This window comes from Diabrotica virgifera, chromosome 7 (genome assembly GCF_917563875.1).
Source record: "Diabrotica virgifera virgifera chromosome 7, PGI_DIABVI_V3a".
NCBI lineage: Eukaryota > Metazoa > Arthropoda > Insecta > Coleoptera > Chrysomelidae > Diabrotica > Diabrotica virgifera.
The window spans coordinates 238,283,997-238,306,392 of record NC_065449.1 but is presented as its reverse complement, the minus strand read 5'-3'; the positions used below and the strand labels follow the sequence as shown (position 1 = coordinate 238,306,392).

Below are 22,396 nucleotides of genomic sequence, written 5' to 3'. Positions count from 1 at the left end.
TGTACCGGGCATTTATAAAATACTGAAATTAAAACAACTATATATAGACTCCGGTTTTCTTAACATTCTGTTTTTTTGATTAATTCGCTTATGTTTAACAACTAGATTTGTTATTTATCAATTCAGGGTGTTTCCAAATCAGTGCGACAAACTTTAAGGGGAAAGGAACAAAATGAAAAATTTTGATGCCTGTATTTTAAATGTAATCATTTTTTTCGAATTCTGAGAAAACTAATAAGTATTTTTGAAAAATTTAAACGCAGAATAAAAGATTACTTTATTACCGAGGGCCAAAAGTCCCTTAGAATGAATAAAAAGTTTTTTTTAATGACATATTTGAAATTAAAAATCACACTAAATTTTCCCAGTTTTTCACCCCTGTAACTTATTAAAATAAACATAGAAGTTTTCAGGGACTTTGGGCCCTTGGTCCTAACGTAATCTTTCACTCTGCGTTTAAATTTTTGAAAAATACTTATTAGTTTTCTTAGGATTCGAAAAAAATGAATCCCGTTTATATTCTTGTTATTGGTTTTTTTTTTGTATAATAAACGTTACCTACTTACAAGGAATTACTTTTAATATTATTTTGTACAAACTTTCAATTAATAATATTTTCTTGTTCGATTCAAAAAATACTATAAATTTTACCAGAATTTGTACTTTAAAAAGTCGTAGTTTCGAAAGCGGTAGTCCGAAAGTCAGACTACGGACGTCATCAATTGCGACGTTGCCTTTTTCTCTTCATGGCTTGTAAAGTAAAGGTGGCTATGGCACAGCATAGAAAACGCAAAACGTTTCGTTTATTATGCTGTGTTGTTGGTTTAAACCAGTGATGTGGGAGCACTGGTTTAAACTTTAAGCTCATCAAGGCCCCGTCTCACCATCAAATAATTGACAGTTATTTGATCAAACTTGACAGTCAAACTTGACTAGTGACACAAACTATACATACTAACTGTCACTTTGTGTCACTAACTGTCAAGTTTGATCAAATAACTGTCAATTATTTGATGGTGAGACGGGGCCTTCCATAGTTCCTGAATCTGCAATAATAGTTTTTTTTTTTTTTTTTTTTTTTTGGCTTGGACTATGGTCATTCAGCCAGTCTCAATCAAAAGTAATTGTATTAAAGATATTGCCAATTAGTGAAACTTGGTTATTATAATATTATTACAATTTTTACTTCTTATTTACCTACTCATTACAGCTAATGTACATACTATGTTAATAAATATAAATATATTATATTACTTAATGTTTATCAAGAACACATAGTGTATACATTTTACAAATAAAAATATTAATCTTAATATTAAAATAAATGCATTCTTTTTTGTATGTTATTTTAGTTTTTTTTTTTTGTTTTTTTTTTGTCACTACGATAGGATGTCAACCCGGTTCATCCCCGCGGAGGTTTAAATCCTCTTAGTGATTTTTTCTTTAATATTTTTTTTTTAATTATTAATTTTTTTATTTATTTTTTTTGTTTCATGTTTTTATTTATTTTTTTTTTAATTTTTTTTTTTAATTTTTTTTTAATTTTTTTTTGCAATAATCGTTAAAAGAAAAAAAAATCAATAAATAAAAATTAATGTTTATAAGTTCTTTTACATAAGTTCTACTACCGCACTAAATAAAGTACATTGTCGTTGTTGACGCTAAAATTTTTTTGCGCTGCCAGTATTGTCTTTAGGGTTAAAATTTTTGAACAACACATGAGGTACCTACCTAAATGTTGGATCACCTTGTAATTTCCTTCTAAGCAGCGTGGACTTTCTTTGGTATCTAGTATATTCCAATAAACATGCTGTAAAGTGCATAAACTGCCACATAAAGACTGATTTGTATTCATTACTTACTTTTAATCTGAATAAATACCTATACCTACTGATGAAACACTGCAGTGCCCACTCCTCATAAGACACATTTGTGTAATTATACCTCGACCCAGGTTGATGAACCTTATAAACCAGACTTTTTATATGGACCGTAACATATATGTGACAATACGAAACTGTAACACCTTTTACCTGTCCTATTTATTGGATCCGATTTTTCCAACTAATCCATATAGGTTTTCTTTATATTTTGCTTGAAATACTTTGATTCTTCAGTAATAGGTAACTTTCTTCCAAATTTAGCAATATAATCAGCTCTATCATTCCCCACAATTTCTGTGTGACGTGGAACTTGAAATCCACACAAATTTTTTATTTCTATATTTTATTCATAAAGTTAACAAATTTTGTGTTTGAATTGGAAAGTTTGTGTGTCTGTTGCAGCCTTAAACTTGGTTTTGTAATTTTCTCCAAAGCACTTTTTGAATCAATGCAAATAAAGTTTTTTTTAATTCATTCTGTTGAATTAAATACAAAGATTGCGCTAGGCAGGTCACCTTATAAGAATGGATAACGACAGAACAGCTAGTAGGGGTGTTCTGTCGTTACTATTCGTACACATTCGTGTGAGAAGACCAACGAAGAGGTGGATAGATGAAGATACTAAAGAGATATTGAGGATGGACAACTGGAGGAGAGCAGCCAGGGAGAGAAATACTTGCAGGCGAACGCTGGGGAGGCCAGGGCCCAACTTGGTCTGTAGCGCCATAGGAGAGAGAATCGTGCTGTTAATTATGTGCTCTCATTAGGGTATATTCCAATACCTACATTACCTTGTCCATCTTTGGATCCATCTGTGAAAATTAGTATATCCAGACCAGTTGTCGAGGTCCAATGACATAAATTTGGCTTGGTTGTTTTCTTTTTTTTTTTTCAATATTAACAGTTTCATAAACCATAGGAGAAATAAGGAGTTATGTGTTACCTCATGAATGTAGAAAGTATTTTCTTGTCCAGAAACTAAATTCAGAACGACTTAATGAAATTGCTCGATTGAGGAATATATCTATTGGGTTGTCATATGCTACCACTACAAATTTAGATGCTAGATATGTATATATCCTTCTAAAATCTAACGGTGTTTCTCCGCACTCTGACAAAATTATATGAACTGGAGAAGACCTCATAAATCCGGCTATAACTCTGAGAGCTCTATAGGTATTGAATTTTATGCAGGCTTTTAAATAAAGAATGGTATTGATACATTTTGAGGGCGCCAATATTGTACTCCGTACTGTCAGAATCTGATTAACAACATATTTTTTAATTGGACAAACTATTAAAAACACAACCAAAATTTGCAAAATTTATTTAAAAAAATATTAACAATAATTTGGTAAAAACAACAAACATTTTAATAACATTCATAACTGAGTGATTAACAATATCTGTAAATGAAAACATTTTAGCTTTCATTATAAATTTCAGAATTTGGAAGGCATTTTTATAGTGATTGTCTTGGTTTCTAGATATTCGTACACCGATTCTGGACCCCTAAAAATAAAACTTAACTATTAAAGATATGATCTAATAAATATGGATAAAATAAATCATAAATAGTATGATAAAATTGATCCAAATAATGGCATAACCCAGGCATCCAAAGTGGAAGTTATCCTCCAACACCAAATTGTTCTATATGGTCCACATAATGTTCAGAAAAAAGTCACACCATTTTGAGCGTCGGGTTTGGGGTGGAGAGGGGGGAGAAATCGGTAATTTCGTAGATTTTTTACGTTTCTCGTCAATAATTCTAAAACTATGCGGTTTAGTATGAACCGCCTTCTATACAAACATGTTCTACATTAAATTTAAAATAAAAAAGGTCCTATGCATAATCCTTCTAAAATGAACGGTTCCAAAGTTACGGAGGTAGTATAGTGTAATTGGTCCAAAAAAACGCCTAACCCAGACATCCAAAGTAAAAGTTTTCCTCTAACACCAAATTGTTCTATATGGCTCACATATTGTTCAGTAAAAAGTTACATCATTTTGAACGTTCGGTTTGGGGGGGGGGAGATGGGAGACAAGTCGGTAAATTAGTAGTTTTTTTACGTTTTTCGTTAGTTCTAAAACTATGCTTTAGCGTAAACAATGTTTTATACAAACATATTCTACATAAAATTTAAAACAAAAGAGGTCCATGCATAATTGTTATAAAATCAACGGTTCCAGAGTTACGGAGGGTGAAAGTGGAGGTTTTCGATACTTTTTATATTCACCGATTTCTCCCCCCAAACCCGACGCTCAAAATGGTGTGACTTTTTTCTGAACATTATGTGGACCATATAGAACAATTTGGTGTTGGAGGATATCTTTCACTTTGGATGTCTGGGTTTGGGTCTAGTTATACCATACTAAAAGGTAAATTATGGTGGCAGCAATGAACGTGGAACATTGAATGAAGTCATATACTTATGAAGTTGTTATTCACCTTTTTTCGATTTATAAAAGTGGACCAAATTCTTGTATGTTCGAAATTCCCACACTTCGGTCGTTACCTACAGATATGCGAGCCGAACTGTTCGCGAGCAGCTCGTTGAAAATATATTTACAGCGATCCCATCACAAACTCATCACGATCCATGAAAAGCGACAAACCAACTACAAACCAACTTGTGCGAAGTAACAGTTTTGTTTAAAAGTGTGGTGTATTCTTGGAGTGCAAGCAAATTAACTTATTATAATTTACAAGTCACACAATCTCGATGCGACGACACGAACTAACAATATCGTTGCTAAGAACTGTGAATATCTTTTGTATTCGTCCCAAAAACCGGCAGGCCGTGGTTCGTGACGAGCGACGAACGAACATCTCGCAAGTGATTCGTCCTGCCGTACAAATTATACGAACATAGCGTTTGCAAACGGTTCGCGAATAGTTTGGCTCGTATATGTGTACCGACCTTTATGATGTCTTGGTACACGCTCATCATTGAATAAAATTGATACTTGTGTACGAAATAATATCAACAGATTACTTACAAATCTCTGCCAATTCCAGATTTCTTGTAACCTCCAAATGGTGTTTGTGGTCTTATCGCGTCATCGTAACAGTTTATCCTAAAGTAATAAAAAATATGTTATTGTCAAAAAAGAAATAAAAAAAAACATCTAATCTTACCAAACGGAACCAGCCTCAACAGCTCGCGCATACGTTAGAGCGGTGGTAAGATTATTTGTGATAACTCCAGCAGCTAATCCATATTCAGTGTCGTTAGCTCTTTCTATAATTTCTTCAAGAGTATCGAATTTTAAGATAGATTGGACTGGTCCAAAAATCTGAAAAATTACGTATTTTAGAACATGGTTATGCTCTCAAAACCGGGAATCATTCGTTTGTCTTTGTAACTTGTTATTTTGTAAAAGGGGTATCATTTGTCCAGTCTACAAAAAGGGATCTTGGTTCTTGCAAGATTCCTTGTTCTAAGACGACAAAGGGACTATTACAGGGCTACTCCACATCTCTTACCCTATTCAAAATATTCCTGGAAAAAACCATGAAACCATAGAAAAGAAAGTGCGAAAGAATGATTATACCAGTAAGGAACGAATATCTATACAGGGTGTTTCATTAATAATTGTCCATATAGTAACTGGAGAAACCTTATCACAAAATACGAAGATTTAACCTAAAACACTTAAATAAAATGTGATTCCTTACTGAGTTACAGGGTGTTTTATCTAAAAATTTAAAAACTATTTTTGCTCAGCATTTTAAAACTGTTTGACGTACCCTGTTCATACTTGGCAGAAAGTGTGACTACGAGACACTCTACTAAATTATGTTAAGCAAACGTTTCTAGCTACTATCAGAGGCGTACGACAGGGGATGGTGAATGGTTGACCCTTCTCAAATTCTGCGCCACTGGAGGAATTACTATTTTAGTGCCATTTTTAGATTCTACAATACTTTCTACGTAAATAATATACTCTTCATTGGTAACGATAAAGTCATTAGTTTTTGAGATATTTGAAGTTAAATATGAAACGGCACAGTTATTTTGATTACCTAATTATTTATGATATGATTCATATTATGATTAAAATTTAAAAATTATTTGTACCCATTACTTTAAAACTATTTGGCGTATCCTTATCATACGTGGCAGAAAGTGTAGATACTATACACCCTACTAAATTAAGATAAATAAACGTTTCTAGCTACTACCAGAGGCGTACGACAGGGGATAGTGGCTGGTTGACCCTTCCCAAATTCTACGCCACTGATTGATTTTGCAATAGTTTTTATGTAAATAATATACTCTTCATTCGTAACGATAAAATTATTAGTTTTCGAGATATTTGAAATTAAAAATGAAGCGACGCAATACACTGATCAGAGTGACCGTGTCGTTTCATTTTTACTTCAAATATCTCGAAAACTAATGACTTTATCGTTACGAATGAAGAGTATATTATTTTCATATAAAGTATTTTAGAATCCAAAAATTTAACTAACATAGCAATTTCGCTAGTGGCGTAGAATTTGGAAAGGGTCAACCATTCACTTTCCCCCGTCGTACGCCTCTGGTAATAGCCATAAACGTTTGTTTAACATAATTTAGTAGCTTGTACAGTACGTAAACTTCCTGTCAAATGCAAAAAGGATATGTCGAATAGTTTCAAAATGCTGAGCAAAAATAATTTTTAAATTTTTAGATAAAACACCCTGTAACTCAGTAAGGAACCACATTTTATTTAAGTGTTTTAGGTTAAATCTTCGTATTTTGTGCTAAGGTTTCTCCAGTTACTATATGGACAATTATTAATGAAACACCCTGTATACCCTAAGTTTTGGTGACGATCAAATACCCACATAACAATTTCAGGTTCTTAGTAGATTCATAGAACATACTTTTCAGAAAAAGTATATACTGAGAATGTGCGTAATTACCATTGCGAATGTGCAGAGCAGATACCGAGTATATACTACATTACAGTACTTAAACGTTCTATGTATATACTTAGAATGTACTACCGCACTTCTTTTCAGTATATACCAAGAATGTTCTTTTTAGAACATTCCAAGGACGTGCTATAAACCTTCTATGTGTATACTTAGAACATACTACCGCACATCTTTTTAGTTTATACCAAGAAGGTACTTTTTAGAATATTCCAAGGAAGTGCTATAAACCTTCCTATTTATATACTAAGAACGTACTACCGCACATCTTTGTCTGGGAAGAATATTATATTTTTAAGAATATTCTAAGAAAGTGCTATCAAGTGCTATATTGCTTAGAAGTATGTTTTCAGCATCACCTAATCTCATCTTAGGTTCTACTGGTTCTACCAAATATCTATTTACATATTTTAATTGCAAATAAGAATGTAGTTAGTACCTACATTCTACAATATTACTTAAAAAGTAAGTACATATTTATAAATTTTAGTTATTTATATAAATCATTATACCCTAATAACACAAAACATTCCATGAATGTTCCTAGAATGTACACACAGGACATTGAAAACATTCCTGGAATGTCCCCAAATGCACACGAATGTCCCTGGAAAGTACCAGGAAAGTGCTGTGTCAGCATTTTAAATATTCTTAGAATGTTCTGTTGGAACATTCCATGAATGTCTACGAATGTTCTTTGGACATTCACAGTCTATTTTTTAGACTGAATGTCTTGTTGGAACATTCCATGAATGTTCTTTGGACATTCACAGTATATTTTTAGACTGAATGTCTTGTTAGAACATTCCATGAATGTCTACGAACGTTCTTTGAACATTCACAGTATATTTTTTAGACATTCACTGAAATATATCGTCAGTAATGTGACAATACCTCCTATATGTTTTTTCATGAGGTTTGCAGGAGACGAAAAACATTTTTTAAGGTCACTTTCTGGTTTCGTACGTATTCTGACTTTTTTTGTAGTAAATAGATAGTTGAATTTACTGCAAAACAAGTCAAAAAATATATGAAAACAGGAGGTGGCCGAAACAAGTTTTTAGTCTATCTTACAAATCTCTTGAAAAAAACAGATAGGAGGTACTGTCACATCACTGACGATATATGGCCATACCAAATAATACATCCTTGATAAATATAAACATTTTTATTGCAAAAAATCTTTACATACATTTTTTAATGTAATTTGCTGACATTCCTAAATATTATAAAAAAATGTGTCACATTTGCTTTGTAAACCTTTCTTTTGCTTTTCGTAGCCACATATTCCGTTTCCTTTCTGGTTTTTTGTAGACCACTTCTCTCAGCTGATTCTAAAAGAAAATAAAATAAAAGGTAATTTTTCTATCCTTTACAATTAACAATCAGAAGAAATATTATTTACAGGTAATAATATGCATAAATAATAATAATAAAAAAATAAATATTAAATAATATTTAAATAAATAATAAATAATATTTAATAAATAAAATAATAATAATGAACATTTTGTATTTTGACAATGACATCCGATGTGGAAGTAGAAACCTTAATAAAATTATTTTTTCAAGTAAATTGTGGCTTATTTCCCCATTAGAATAATTAATTACAAAAAAGCCACAAAGAAATAGATTTTTCACAAACAAATAAGTATTTAGTATTCATTATATTTATTGTTTTTATTATTTACTTTAATGTCCTACTGGTACATTATTTGACAAATAATGACATTTCGAAGTCTGTTAAGTACGATATAACGCCCTTGGGCATTAAATTTAAATAACGACTTAGATACTGTCAAGTTGACAAATATCAACCTAAGTAAAACTATGGTTACCACAATTACGTTACTACTGTTACTGGTAAATGTACTTATTTAAAAACTAATCAATTCAAAATTCATTCAAATTTTTCGCATATAAAGAATAATTTAGTCGGGCATTAAACGTTGAAGGCACCACAGGTATTATAATAATAACGCTTTCGGTCAACGTATATCCCTATAATACCCTTGGTACCTTAATAACTGTAACATAAGATTATACCTTAATTCTTGTTTTCGATTTCTGATGTTTTTATTTATTTACATTGAATATTAATCTGTTTTGTTGTATAATCTACTTCGCAATAATTATGTGATATATTTGACTTAAAATGAATTCAAAAATTTTTTGTAGTTGGGCAACAATGTCAACTTAGATCTCCGATGTAGATAATGAATTACAACAGTATCTATATTGTACGGACTGTATTATTAATTAGGTTATGCATATACCTGTGTGACATAAGCTATTGGAACAGCACAGTCTCTCAAACGAACAGATGAAAGTGAAGTTCTGTCAATATCTTTTTCTAAAAAGTGTTTTGAACATACTCCTCTATTAACAAATCTGATCTATACTTCATGTCTTCTTCGCAGGATCTTCTGGAAAGCTAAAAATACAAAATATATGCATTACTAAGCATTATTAACAAATTTTAGTTTTAAATAAAAAATATGATTAATGAACTCACAAAATTATTATAAAACAGCTTAGAAATTGTTTATTAGTATAGTCGGTTCCCCAAACTCAGACACAACTGGCTAGTGATTTTAGTAGGTAATTTTTTTTGTTTTTGGCCAATTTTGCCAAAATTACAGTAATTAGTACTGAGACTGAGTTTAGCAAATCGACTATAATATTCTGTGTATTCATTAGTTGGTACTGCATATTATAGTGTGTGGTCTACCATCCTATTTATAAACGCATACACTAGCAAAAACGCAAAAAGAATTATTTTAGTTTTACAAATCCTTTTGTTATTACCTATCTCTATTTACTATTTTAGTTAGGAATAAGCGAAGTTTGTGGCTTATTCACAATTATTATTAAAATAATAAATGGATATGACCAATTATTAACTTATAAAATAAAATAATAATTCTTCTGATTTATGCCTTTTATTCACTTTGTTATATCTACGTTACTTAAAAGATTTTTTATGAATAGTATTATTAGGGTATTAATTTATTTTCTGAAATACAGGGCATGCTTTCGTTTACATATTTGCATACTAACCTTTTAATAGGGCTTTTCATTCACAGTCATTTGTTTTGAGCTTCTGTCATAATTGAAACGTTATTCCTGCAGATTTTTTTATCTACATTTGTTTCTGCTACTCCAACTGCGTTAAAAACAGGACACCATTTTATGCACTATGTTAATAATACTATTAAAGCTATTATAAAAGTATCCGAATTAAAAAAATATTCTTAAAAAGCACAAATAATACAAACAACTAAAAACAATCCACGGCAAGGCAAGGTCGCCAAGATGAAGATGCCAAGATGGCCGAAGCGAGGTCGTTGGTTGGTCGTTTGTTTTTAGTCACGTGATGCCCTCTCAAGCGCCATGCACAAAAATATATGCACGGCGAATTTGAAAATGAACGCAAAAGAAATAAATATAAATGCCTCTCTTGGGTTTTGCATAAGTTATAAGTATTTTTTTTATTAACAAAATCGCATTCCAAATTGAATATTCGCGAACAATAATTTTTATTACATTTGTATGTTTATAATCTTGGGAAACTCTTTAAATTTGACATATTATTGCACTGTAGGCCTAAAGTGTCACTTAGTTTGTCTGGTATGTTATAAGTAATGTTGTATCTGTTACACGTATGTATTATTTCGCAACTTAAAATATAGGAACATTGGTAGTATGTTCACAGAATGTCTTATGGTAACATTCCAGGAATAATTTAAACAGATGTTCACCGAATGTTCCCTAAATGTCCAGGACATTCAAATATTGATAGAACTTTGGTAGTACATTCCTGGAATGTTGTGTGTTGTTAGGGTATAATATTTAGCTAAACTAAACTATGCATAATAAGTAACTAAAATTTATATAATACTTATATGTACTTACCTATTTAAGTAATATTGAGTTATCAAAATAGATTATATGTATTTTGAAGCACCGCAAACAAAATAAACAGATTATGTATGTTCTTTAGTCCTAGTACTACATCATTCGCCTTCATCCATAGATCCGGTAATACTATATTATTTATCTATGCATAGAACTGCATAGATCCATAGATGATACAAATAATGAAATAATGCCTGTTTTCTTTTTCATATTTCACGGTTTTTTCCTATCCCTGATCCATTCAGGTAAGAATAGAAATGGTCAGAATATGATGGGGGGGAGGGGGGGTTATGAATGTATTGTGGAATAACAAAATCGGTGTTGCCAAACGGAGAGAAATTTCCCTTTTTGCGGGAATTTTCAACATAAAAGGTGATAAAGGGAAAAAGTTAACTCAAAAGGGAATTATTGTTCCAGTCCAAATTGTAAAATATTAAGAAAAAATCAAAATATTTGAAAATAATTCAACATATCTTCTCAGATTTTGTAAACAGGAGGGAAGTTTTTTTTTTTATAAAAGTGGGAATTTTTAAGGTAAGTTGGCGGAAAAAGCTTACTCGACGGTTGGCAACGCCAAAGCCTTTGGTTGCTTTGGTTGTGCAGTTTGGCACGTTTTGGTTCTGCGAAATGGCCTATTGAATTGAATGTACCTAAATTCAAATTCCAAGGATGTAAAAATACTAATGATTCATGATAAACTCGAAATGGTAAAGTCATTTCAATTATGAAAACGAATTTTTAATAGTATCTATGTAAACGTTAATACAATTAATGTTTAGACTTTTTTACCCTACAACAATTTTGAAATGAAATTCGTCCAATACTACCTACATACATAAATTTTATTAATTATGTATTCTAAAATATAACGAAGTTGATAATCTATAAGGCTAATATTATACTTCCTATACATACAAAGTATTTTTAAGATATTTTAAAGGTATCTCCTTATAAGTATGTGTTAAGAATGTACTTATAAGTATGTGTTAAGAATATTCGATAAAGGTATATTCTAAGAATAAACTTTTACGAATATTCCGAGATCCTACGTATACGAATATACTTAGTATATTCGGTACGAGAATATACTTTGAAGTATATGCAAAGAACATGAAATTTAGAATGTTTTTTAAGGTAGATGCTATGCTTGTACTACACATATACTAAAAAGAATATACTCCGACGAATGTTGGTAGTATATGCTTAGAACATGATGCGAACATCATTGTTATGTGGGTAGTGATCGCACAAGATGAAGATGACCTAAATTTTTTGATGATAAAACTGGAACAGGAACATACCAAGAATGGGATGGAAATACACCTAAAGAAAACTGAAATGAAAAAGCAAATTCTATATGATAATGTTTTAATCAACATAAAATTGTATATAATTCAAACAGACACAATAGGATAAAACTTGGCAATGACACTTTCAGAATTCGTTAAAGAGCTCTGTGATTCGAATGGCTAGTTACCAGGTAGAACACTGAATGTTGGATTTTGATTTGCATAAACCTGAAAGTTGAGCTCTGCCATTTCCACCCAAATACCTACAATTGCCTACCTATATTGCAAGTGTCTTCCAAACAGGGCCGCCGCTAAAGTGTTGGCCGCCTGTGTGCAACTTAATATTTGCCGCCCCCTTCCAACACTTTAGTCGTTTCAACATAGGTACCTACTAGTATTTATAGAAATGTGCAGGAGACCGTAACGCATATATGAATAATAATTGCTCTGATCTCGACGTTACTTTTAGACCTGGATCCCGCGTACCAAAAAAAAGTTATTATTATTATCTCAATGTCTACTATATCTACAAGACTACTTACAACATTTGGTATGCTTAATTGTTTAATAATACATATATTTAAATTATAGGCCTGGATCAGACGTACCAAAAAAAAGTTGATTAATACCAAACTGAAAATTTGTTAATAGCTTAACGGTGCCTAGTCGGACAAACGTTGATGTATAGGAACACTGGAACAGGGTAAGTTTTAATTGTGGAACAGGTTAAAAATTTGGAACGTCAGTCTACGAAAACGTTCCATATATTTTGTTGGACATAACTTCCAATTGATTTGTTACCATTTCATTAAACTCTCATGCAAAAATCAGACTGGTGTTTATCACCAACTGGGCATTTTAATGAGTGGAACACGAAGAACATTTCAAATGACAGGAATCATGTTGGTTATGATAAGTTGGGATGTTTTAAGTGTAAACACAGCTTAAAGTGAGTTGGTAGCTCTGAGAGAGATGGCCATCTGGCACTTACTGTTCTGCGGTGATGTTCCATGCGGACTGACAGGTAGGGGAGAGAACAACGGGGCAAAGACAGTAGTTATAGAAAAACTGAATGTAAAATGTATTGAATAACATATGAGTAATAAATATGAATTATTCCATCGACAGTGGTCTTATTAATTAAACAATGGTTAAGGTACTTAAGGACATATCAATGGCGACGAGGATAAAAGTGGTAACGAAGTAAATACCAATTGTTTTATGTAAACCGATGTCAGGTACCTTTGTTAGTGAATCAAGATGGCGAACAAAAAGTTCGAAGAATTTATTCCAGATTTACAACCGTGGAATATTTACGAAGAAAGATTGGAACAACATTTTGTGGCAAATGGGGTTGAAGAGGAAGCTATTAAAGTGGCGATCCTAATCAGTTCGGTAAGTGCACCCACATACACCTTGTTGAGAGATCTATGTTTTCCAGAAGCTCCCAAAACCAAAACATTTGCAGAATTATCACAGTTATTAGCTACCCATTACGGAGGTCAAGTGAGTACATGGAGAGAGAGATGTACATTTTTTGACCTGCGGCAAGAAACTGAGGAAAAAATAGCGGACTGGTATGCTAGGATAAGAAGTGCTGCAGTTACGTGCAAGTTTGGGGCAGATCTAACCAAAGTGCTGCTAAATAAGTTCGTGAGTGGTATGTGTCCTAGTAAAATTCTCGACAGATTATGCGAAGAGGATGAAAAGGTGACGATGGAGCAGATGGTGAGTTTGGCAATGAAGACAGAAAATGCTATTATGGCTTCAAAAACAAGCTCGAGGTCAACTGTAAATGTTCATGTGATAGATCATCAGCAAGCTTCGTCATCGTCGAGTTCTCGAGTTCGTCGGCAGGGACAGGATGGAGGTTGGCAACATGGGACAAGGCGGACAATGCATGGCAGCTCAAACGTCAATGTAAATTCAAGTGTCAATCAGATGTCAAAATGTAAGATATGTGGAAATAAACACAAAAATAGTTGTAAATATAAAGATTACATTTGTAATATATGTAAAAAAATTGGGCACTTGGCTAGGGTCTGTTTGGCACATAAAAATAGTGTTAATTTTATAGATAGTGAGGCGGAAGAGGACATTTATACATTAGACAGCATAGAATCAAGAATTGTTGATCTGTGCCATGTACAAGTCAAGGTAGACAATCCCTTTAAAATCCAGGTAAAGATTGAAGGCAAAATATATGAGATGATCATTGATAGTGGCGCTGGTATAAGTGCAATCACAAAAGAAACATATATAAATAATTTTTCTCATTTTAGGCTAACCAGTGATGATCTGTTGCTAAAAAGTTATGAAGGTAGTGTCTTTTCACCAGAGGGATATTTTATAATAGATATGGGCTATAAAAGCAAGAAAATACCAGTAAAGCTATACGTTGTTCAAAAAGGTTCTGCAAATATTCTAGGGAGAGACTGGATAAAGGCCTTCAATATTAGGCTTGAAATGATGAATCAAATTGTAAGTAATAGTAAAATTCTAGATCTAATAAACAGTTTTTCAAACGTATTTACTAGTAAGTTAGGAAACTTTAATCATAAGGAAATTTCAATTAAAGTTGTGGAAAATGCTAAACCAGTTTTTTGCAAGCACAGAGCTGTTCCTTTAGCCTATGCGAAAGAGGTAGAGTTAGAGTTAGATAGGTTAGAGAAAGAGGGAGTAATAGAATTAATAGACAATTCAGATTGGGGAACACCTTTAGTCTTTGTTCAAAAATCAAATGGGAAAATACGAATATGTGGGGATTACAAAACAACAATAAATAAACATTTAGAAGATGTGAAATATCCACTTCCAAAAATTGATGAATTATGGAATAAACTAAAAAAAGGTCAACGTTTTTCAAAAATTGATTTACAACTAGCTTATATGCAGTTCTCCTTAAATATTGAATCAAGTAAGTTGTTAGCGTGGAACACTCACAGGGGTTTGTACGCAGTTAAAAGATTACCATTCGGAATAAAATCAGCAAGTAGTATATTTCAACGAGAAATTGAAAATCTCTTTAAGGGCATGAAAAATGTAACAAACTTTTTAGATGATATAATAGTAACGGGGGAAACAGCAGAAGAACATATGACTAACTTGAGGGAAGTTCTTAGCAAACTTGAAAAGGCTGGGCTGACAGTTTGTAAAGAAAAATGTGTATTTTTTAAAGAGGAAGTTGAATACTTGGGGTACAAAATATCAAAAGAAGGCCTTAAGAAAACAGATAGTAAAATTGCTGCAATAATAAATGCACCTAAACCAGAAAATATAACAGAAGTTAGAGCTTTTACAGGGCTAGTAAATTATTACCATAAATTTATACCTCGGGCTGCCCAGATCTTAGAACCAATATACAAGCTTTTAAAAGGTAATGTAAAGTTTTTCTGGTCAAAAGAATGTGAAAGGGCATTCAATATTATAAAAGATATAATAGCATCAGATAATTGTTTAGTTTATTTTGACCCTGACCTTCCAATAATAGTAACAACAGATGCAAGTGACAAGGGTATTTCAGGCATGTTAAGCCAAGTTAAAGAGGGAGAGGAGAGAACAGTAGCATGTGTGTCAAGAACTCTCATGCCAGCAGAAAAAAAATATTCTACAGTTGAAAAAGAGGCTTTAGCAGTTCATTTTACCATAAATAAATTTTACCAGTACCTCTGCTGTAATAAGTTTAAATTAAGGACAGATCAAAAAGCGCTAGTTGCATTATTTGGAGAACACAGGAGCATCCCTAAAATGTCCGCAAACAGGATACAAAGGTGGGCTTTATTTTTGTCATCGTTTGACTACAGTATTGAACACATCAAGGGAATAAACAATCCTGTAGCTGATTATTTATCAAGGTCACCAGTGCAGGTTACGGGAACAGTAGAGGAACCAGCGGAAGGAATGACATATATTCATTTCACGGAGTCTATAGAATACTGGCCAATTAACAACAAAGTACTTAGAGAAGAAACAGACAAAGATGGCATTTTAAGGGCAATAAAGATGTATATTAAAACGGAAAGATGGCCCAAACATTTAAGTGATGAAATAATGCCATTTTACCATAAACGACAAGAGTTGTATTTAGATGAGCACATAATAATGTGGGGACATCGTATTGTGGTACCATCAAGTCTAAGACCACAAATCCTCGATGAGCTCCATGCAGGACATTTTGGAATAGTCAGGTGCAAGTCATTAGCGAGATCATATGTTTACTGGCCTAAAATAGATTCCGACATAGAGCATAGGGTAAAAAGTTGTGGTCCATGTTTAAAGAATAGAGACAACCCTCCATCAGAGTTTTCACCGTGGCCTGAAGTGGACAAAGTATTTGACAGAGTGCATATAGATTTTTTGCAATTAAAAAGCAAGTTGTGCTTAATATTGGTGGATGCTTACAGCAAATGGGTAGAGGTATTTCCTATGAGTAGGGCGACAGCAGCAGAAACGCAAGAAAAACTAAGGGAAGTTTTTGCCAGAATGGGACTACCAAGGTTATGTGTGAGTGACAATGGACCTCAACTAGTTGACAAAACCATGGAAATATTCTTTAAGAAAAATGGGATTAAGCATTTAACAGGGGCACCTTACCATCCATCCAGCAACGGAGCTGCAGAACGGTATGTCAGGACATTTAAAATGAAGCTGAAAACAGCCCTAGATGATCCAAGAAACTCTGGTATTCCACTGTCTACATTAATATCAAGATATTTACTAACATATCGCAACACAAAACACCCAGTAACAGAAAAGTCACCAGCTGAACTTGTATATAATAGATCATTGCGAACAAGAATATCAATGATGGCCGAAAAGCCCAGTAAAGAACAGCAAAATATTTCTATAAAGGAGAAAAGATGTTTTGAAATAGGAGAAAGGGTTATGGTAAGAGACTATAGGGAAACAAACCGAAAGTTGTGGGTGGCAGCTAAAATAATAAATAAAGTAGGTAAGAAAACTTATTATTGCAGATTAGATAGTGGTCAGGTATGGAAGCGTCATACGAATCAGGTAGGCAGGTGTAGCACTGAGTTTGCAAACAACAGGGAAAATGAACTTGACAGTAACAATGACTTTCAATATATAAAACTACCAAACGTAGTACATCCGGTAGGTGAGAGTATAACACAATCTGAATCAAATTTGGAGAAGTTAACGATGGAAACCCAAGGTGAGCCAGTTTTGCTGGACATGGCTACTTCTTCAGACACTGGCAACAGATCATCAACTGATACAGTTTACAGGTCAGATAATGAACAAAACATTATTGTTAATTATCCATCTGATAATATGTCTCAAACAGGTAGAAGCAGACGCGTTACAAATATGCCAAAGAAATACAATGATTTCATTCTAGAGTAAGTCAAAAAAAAAAAAAAAAAAAAAATTGTTCAGTTAGGTTTTACATAATCATATTAATCATATTTGGGTAGATATAAATTAAGGGTGAGGGTGATAAGTTGGGATGTTTTAAGTGTAAACACAGCTTAAAGTGAGTTGGTAGCTCTGAGAGAGATGGCCATCTGGCACTTACTGTTCTGCGGTGATGTTCCATGCGGACTGACAGGTAGGGGAGAGAACAACGGGGCAAAGACAGTAGTTATAGAAAAACTGAATGTAAAATGTATTGAATAACATATGAGTAATAAATATGAATTATTCCATCGACAGTGGTCTTATTAATTAAACAATGGTTAAGGTACTTAAGGACATATCAGGTTAGTAATAGCAGTCTGATTTTTGCATGAGAGTTTAATGAAAGGGTAACAAATCAATTGGATGTTCTGTCCGACAAAATACATGGGACGTTTTCGTAAGCTGACGTTCCAAATTTTTAAACTGTTTCACAATTAAAAGTTCCCCTGTTCCACTGTTCCCGTACATTAAAGTTTGCCCGACTAGACACCGTTAAGCTATTAACAAATTTTCAGCTTGCTATTAATCAACTTTTTTTGGTACGCGACATCCAGGCCTATTTGAAATACAGTAGTGTGCAAAAGAAACAGGAGTATCTAAAATTATCAAATTCTCAACTTAGACTAAACTATAACCCATCTATATAGGTACATAAGCATAAAGGAACAATATTATAACAGAGCAACCATCGAGTAATAAAAAAGACTTTTTTATTACTCACTGGGAGCAACTTAACAAGCACTTATCTAAATTCACGGAAAGTATCCTATTGTCGTATCGTACTCTCTAAACAAATCTAAATGTTCAGAATTTGAAACAATCGCATATGGACTACGTAGATAAAAATATCTTACACAAGTCCGAAAACCGCCAGCCACTTTGAATTAAAAAGCATTACCGGAACTACTTCCCGGACAACAGCTGCAAAAGGGCAGTGCATATAATAAATAACATTTTTGGCATTTTTGTTTAGATTGTTTGGAATACTAGAGTTTAGAGAAATATCTGAAGCATTACTATTTAATGTTTTAAATTTATTTTCGTTTTAAAAAAAGTATTATCATCAGTGGCCTGCTTTGGCCGCCCCTACAATCGGCCGCCCGTGTGCGATGCATACTTTGCACACATGGTAGCAGCGGCCCTGCTTCCAAAGTTAATAGGTATTAAAAATGAGGTGAAGCTTTTGAACGATAGCATTATTGAAGAATATCAATTCCCTTGGAGAGCGCAAGTCCTTATCACCAAAAACGAAACTCACAAGAAGTGCTTTGTCATTAATTATTCTCAGACAATTAATCGAATCACTCAACTTGATGTCTATCATCTACTAAATATCGAGGAAATGGTGTCTAAAGTATCACAATTCAGTGTCCTTAGTGCAATAGATTTCCAAAGTGCATAGGTACCTACCATCAGAATCTTATACTTCCACAAGAAATGCCGTACTTGAAAATGTATTTGAAGCCGTTTTTTTTTTTTTTTTTTTTTTTTTTTTGGCTTGGACTATGGTCATTCAGCCAGTCTCAATCAAAAGTAAATGTATTAAAGATATTGCCAATTAGTGAAACTTGGTTATTATATTATTACAATTTTGTACTTCTTATTTACCTACTCATTACAGCTAATGTACATACTATGTTAATAAATATAAATATATTATATTACTTAATGTTTATCAAGAACACATAGTGTATACATTTTACAAATAAAAATATTAATCTTAATATTAAAATAAATGCATTCTTTTTTGTATGTTATTTTAGTTTTTTTTTGTTTTTTGTTTTGTTTTTTTTTTTGTCACTACGATAGGATGTCAACCCGGTTCATAGTCCTGTCGCCAGGGGGGGTACAACGGCCTTCTTAATTCAGATGGACTTACCCAAGTTTTTTTTATGTATTTTGACCCGTAGCACACGAATTTTTTGGGTAACAGTTGATCCGGATGTCGATAAGATTGTTATAAACAAAGAAGTTGAGGAATTACATAACAGCGATTTCTCGCAAAACAAAACATTTTTTTGTATTTTTTGGGTCATTCTAACCAAAAAATGTTCCTACAAGTTTTTTCGTAGGATGCATAGTTTTCGAGATAAACGCGGTTGAACTTTCAAAAAATGGAAAAATTGCAATTTTTGAACCCGAATAACGTTTGAATAAAAAATAAAATAACAATTCTGCTTACCGCCTTTAAAAGTTTAAGTCAAATTATATCTGTTTTGAACATTTGTATTGCTACAAATTTATTTTTTGATTGTTAAAAAAAGCTATAAACACATACTGTTTCCCGTGCCTAATAAATGCGTTTTATTGCATGCTACTTAGAAATAGCCCCGCTTGCACTTTTACCTCCTCTACGTACTCGTTCGATTTTAAATGAGAAATCATTGAAACGTCACTCAAGCACTAGGTGTTTACAGCTTTGTTTTAACAATAAAATAATACATTTTTGGCAATACAAATAATTAAAACCGATATAATTTGACTTGAACTTTCAAATGCGGTAAGCAGAATTGCTATTTTATTTTTTAATCAAAAGTTTTTCGGGTTCAAAAATTCCAATTTTTCGATTTTTTGAAAGTTCAACCTCGTTTATCTCGAAAACTATGCATCCTACGAAAAAACTTGTAGGAACATTTTTTGGTTAGAATGACCCAAAAAATACAAAAAAATGTTTTGTTTTGCGAGAAATCGCTGTTATGTGATTCCTCGACTTCTTGGTTTATAACAATCTTATCGACATCCGGATCAACTGTTACCCAAAAAATTCGTGTTCTACAGGTCAAAATACATAAAAAAAACTTGGGTAAGTCCATCTGAATACAGGAGGCCGTTGTACCCCCCTTGGCGACAGGACTATCATCCCCGCGGAGGTTTAAATCCTCTTAGTGATTTTTTCTTTAATTTTTTTTTTAATTATTAATTTTTTTATTTATTTTTTTTTGTTTCATGTTTTTATTTATTTTTTTTTTTAATTTTTTTTTATTTTTTTTTTAATTTTTTTTTCTTTTTATTTTTTTTATATTTTTTTAAACATATTTTACAAATACTTATAACTAATTACAATAATATTTTACTATCCGACAAGAAAGATACCAAACAGTCAAAAATTTTCTTTTTATTCAGTGAAGCCGTTGGGAAACTGTAGCATAAATGGGAAAAATGTAAGAAATTCAACAGAAATTGCAAATGAAATCTATGAAACACTCAGCAAAAGCTATTCTTATTTGAAAAACACTTATGAGTACCTATAAGGGAACCTAAAGCTGTCTATCCTACCTAATTTGAAAGGTATCTCATATGTGAGTATATACTTACTTCTTCTCTTGCGATGGTCATATCATCTGTGACATTCGAAAATACAGTTGGTTGTACAAAGTAGCCTTGAGTCCCTATCCTACTACCTCCAGTTTCTAGTTTCGCTCCTTGTTTCTTCCCACTTTCAATCATGGTGAGAATTTTATTTAAAGATGGTACGTCAATCTTAAATGGATTTTTGTCGAGTTATTTTATATTTAACACAATTCAAATTATATAAATAAAAACTTAAACTTTTTTTAAATACACAACACATTTTTTATTATAGCATCGACATACCTGTGGTCCCTGAACTGTGCCTTGTGCAAAAGGATCACCTACTGTAATGGTTTTAGCATATTCGGCAGCTTTCTTCACAAATTTATCGTATATTCCAGATTGTACGTATGTTCTAGAACCAGCACAACAACTTTGGCCATGGTTGCCGAAGATTGCATTGCCAGCAATTTTGACAGCTTCATCAACTGGAAATAGAAAAAGTAACAATAGAATATATTCTCTTGGTCTATAAAAATCTTATCAACATACAGGGTGATTGATTAGTGTGAGGAGATCTGTTATAGTAAAAATTTCAAAAAAAAGTTATTGACAAAAATTGTAGGCATCTTTAAACTCCACATTTTAAAATTAGTTACACTCTTACAGGGTGTTCCATAAGATGGTGGCAGACCAAACTTATGTTTTTTTAAATGGAACACCCTGTATTTTATTTTAAATTTGAAATCTGCTTCACTTCCACATCACAACAATGTAAAGTTTTATTATGTTATACCTGGTATTTAAAAAGTTATAACCAATATTACCTGAAAATCGTATCAAGTTTAACTCCCTGTATAATTAAAAAGGAGTATAGGAACATTGATCTATTGCAACCATAGTTTTTTAATAATTGTTAAAAATTATAAAACATATTCGTTTTCATAATATTCGTTAAATTAAATATAGGGTAAGTCAATACGCAAGTACATTATTTTCTTGGTAATTTTAAATAGAACACCCTGTATTTTATATTTCTATCGAAAAGTACTACTATCGTACTTTAAATTTTATGAAGTACTCCCTATACCTAAAGTTATCAGTTTTCTAGATATTTTTATTTTTCCATCAAAGTATTAATTTGGTAGATATTTTAACGTTTACCAATAATTATTGTGAGTTGGCCATGATTGATTTGTCAGAAACCGACAGTTTGACATTATTGTTTATTAATTCTGTAACGAAATAACGACACAGAAATAGGTCTGGATCCCGCGTATGAAAAAAAAGTTGATTAATAGCAAGCTGAAAATTTGTTAATAGCTTAAGGGTGTCTAGTCGGATAAACTTTGATATATGGGAACACTGAAACAGGGGCAGTTTTAATTGTGGAACAGCTTAAAAATTTGGAACGGTCAGACCACGAAAACGGCACATTTATTTTGTCCGACAGAATAGACTTAAACTTTCCGAACAGATATTAAGCTCTCATGCAAAAATCAGACTGCTATTTATCACCGGTCATAATTCCTGTCATTTGACATATTCTACATGTTCCACTCATTAAAACGCCCATTTGGTGAAAAATAGCACTCTGATTTTTGCATGAGAGTTTAATCTCTGTTCGGAGAGTTTAAGTCTATTCTGTCGGACAAAATAAATGTGCCGTT

The 22,396-nt window shown here is 32.4% G+C and overlaps 1 protein-coding gene across 1 annotated transcript in view; it reads right to left on the bottom strand.

The window, feature by feature from the left end:
- Nucleotides 1-3,194: 3,194 nt before the first annotated feature.
- LOC114327925 (aldehyde dehydrogenase 1A1) overlaps nucleotides 3,195-22,396 on the bottom strand; it is a 69,606-nt gene continuing 50,404 nt past the window's right edge. The window contains exons 6-10 of the mRNA XM_050656360.1: nucleotides 21,030-21,214; nucleotides 20,751-20,915; nucleotides 5,026-5,183; nucleotides 4,887-4,964; nucleotides 3,195-3,395 (exon numbers count right to left, since the gene is read on the bottom strand). Of these exons, the coding sequence (XP_050512317.1) occupies nucleotides 3,326-3,395; nucleotides 4,887-4,964; nucleotides 5,026-5,183; nucleotides 20,751-20,915; nucleotides 21,030-21,214 (656 nt within the window). The 3' untranslated portion in view covers nucleotides 3,195-3,325. The remainder of the gene's footprint in view (nucleotides 3,396-4,886; nucleotides 4,965-5,025; nucleotides 5,184-20,750; nucleotides 20,916-21,029; nucleotides 21,215-22,396) is intronic.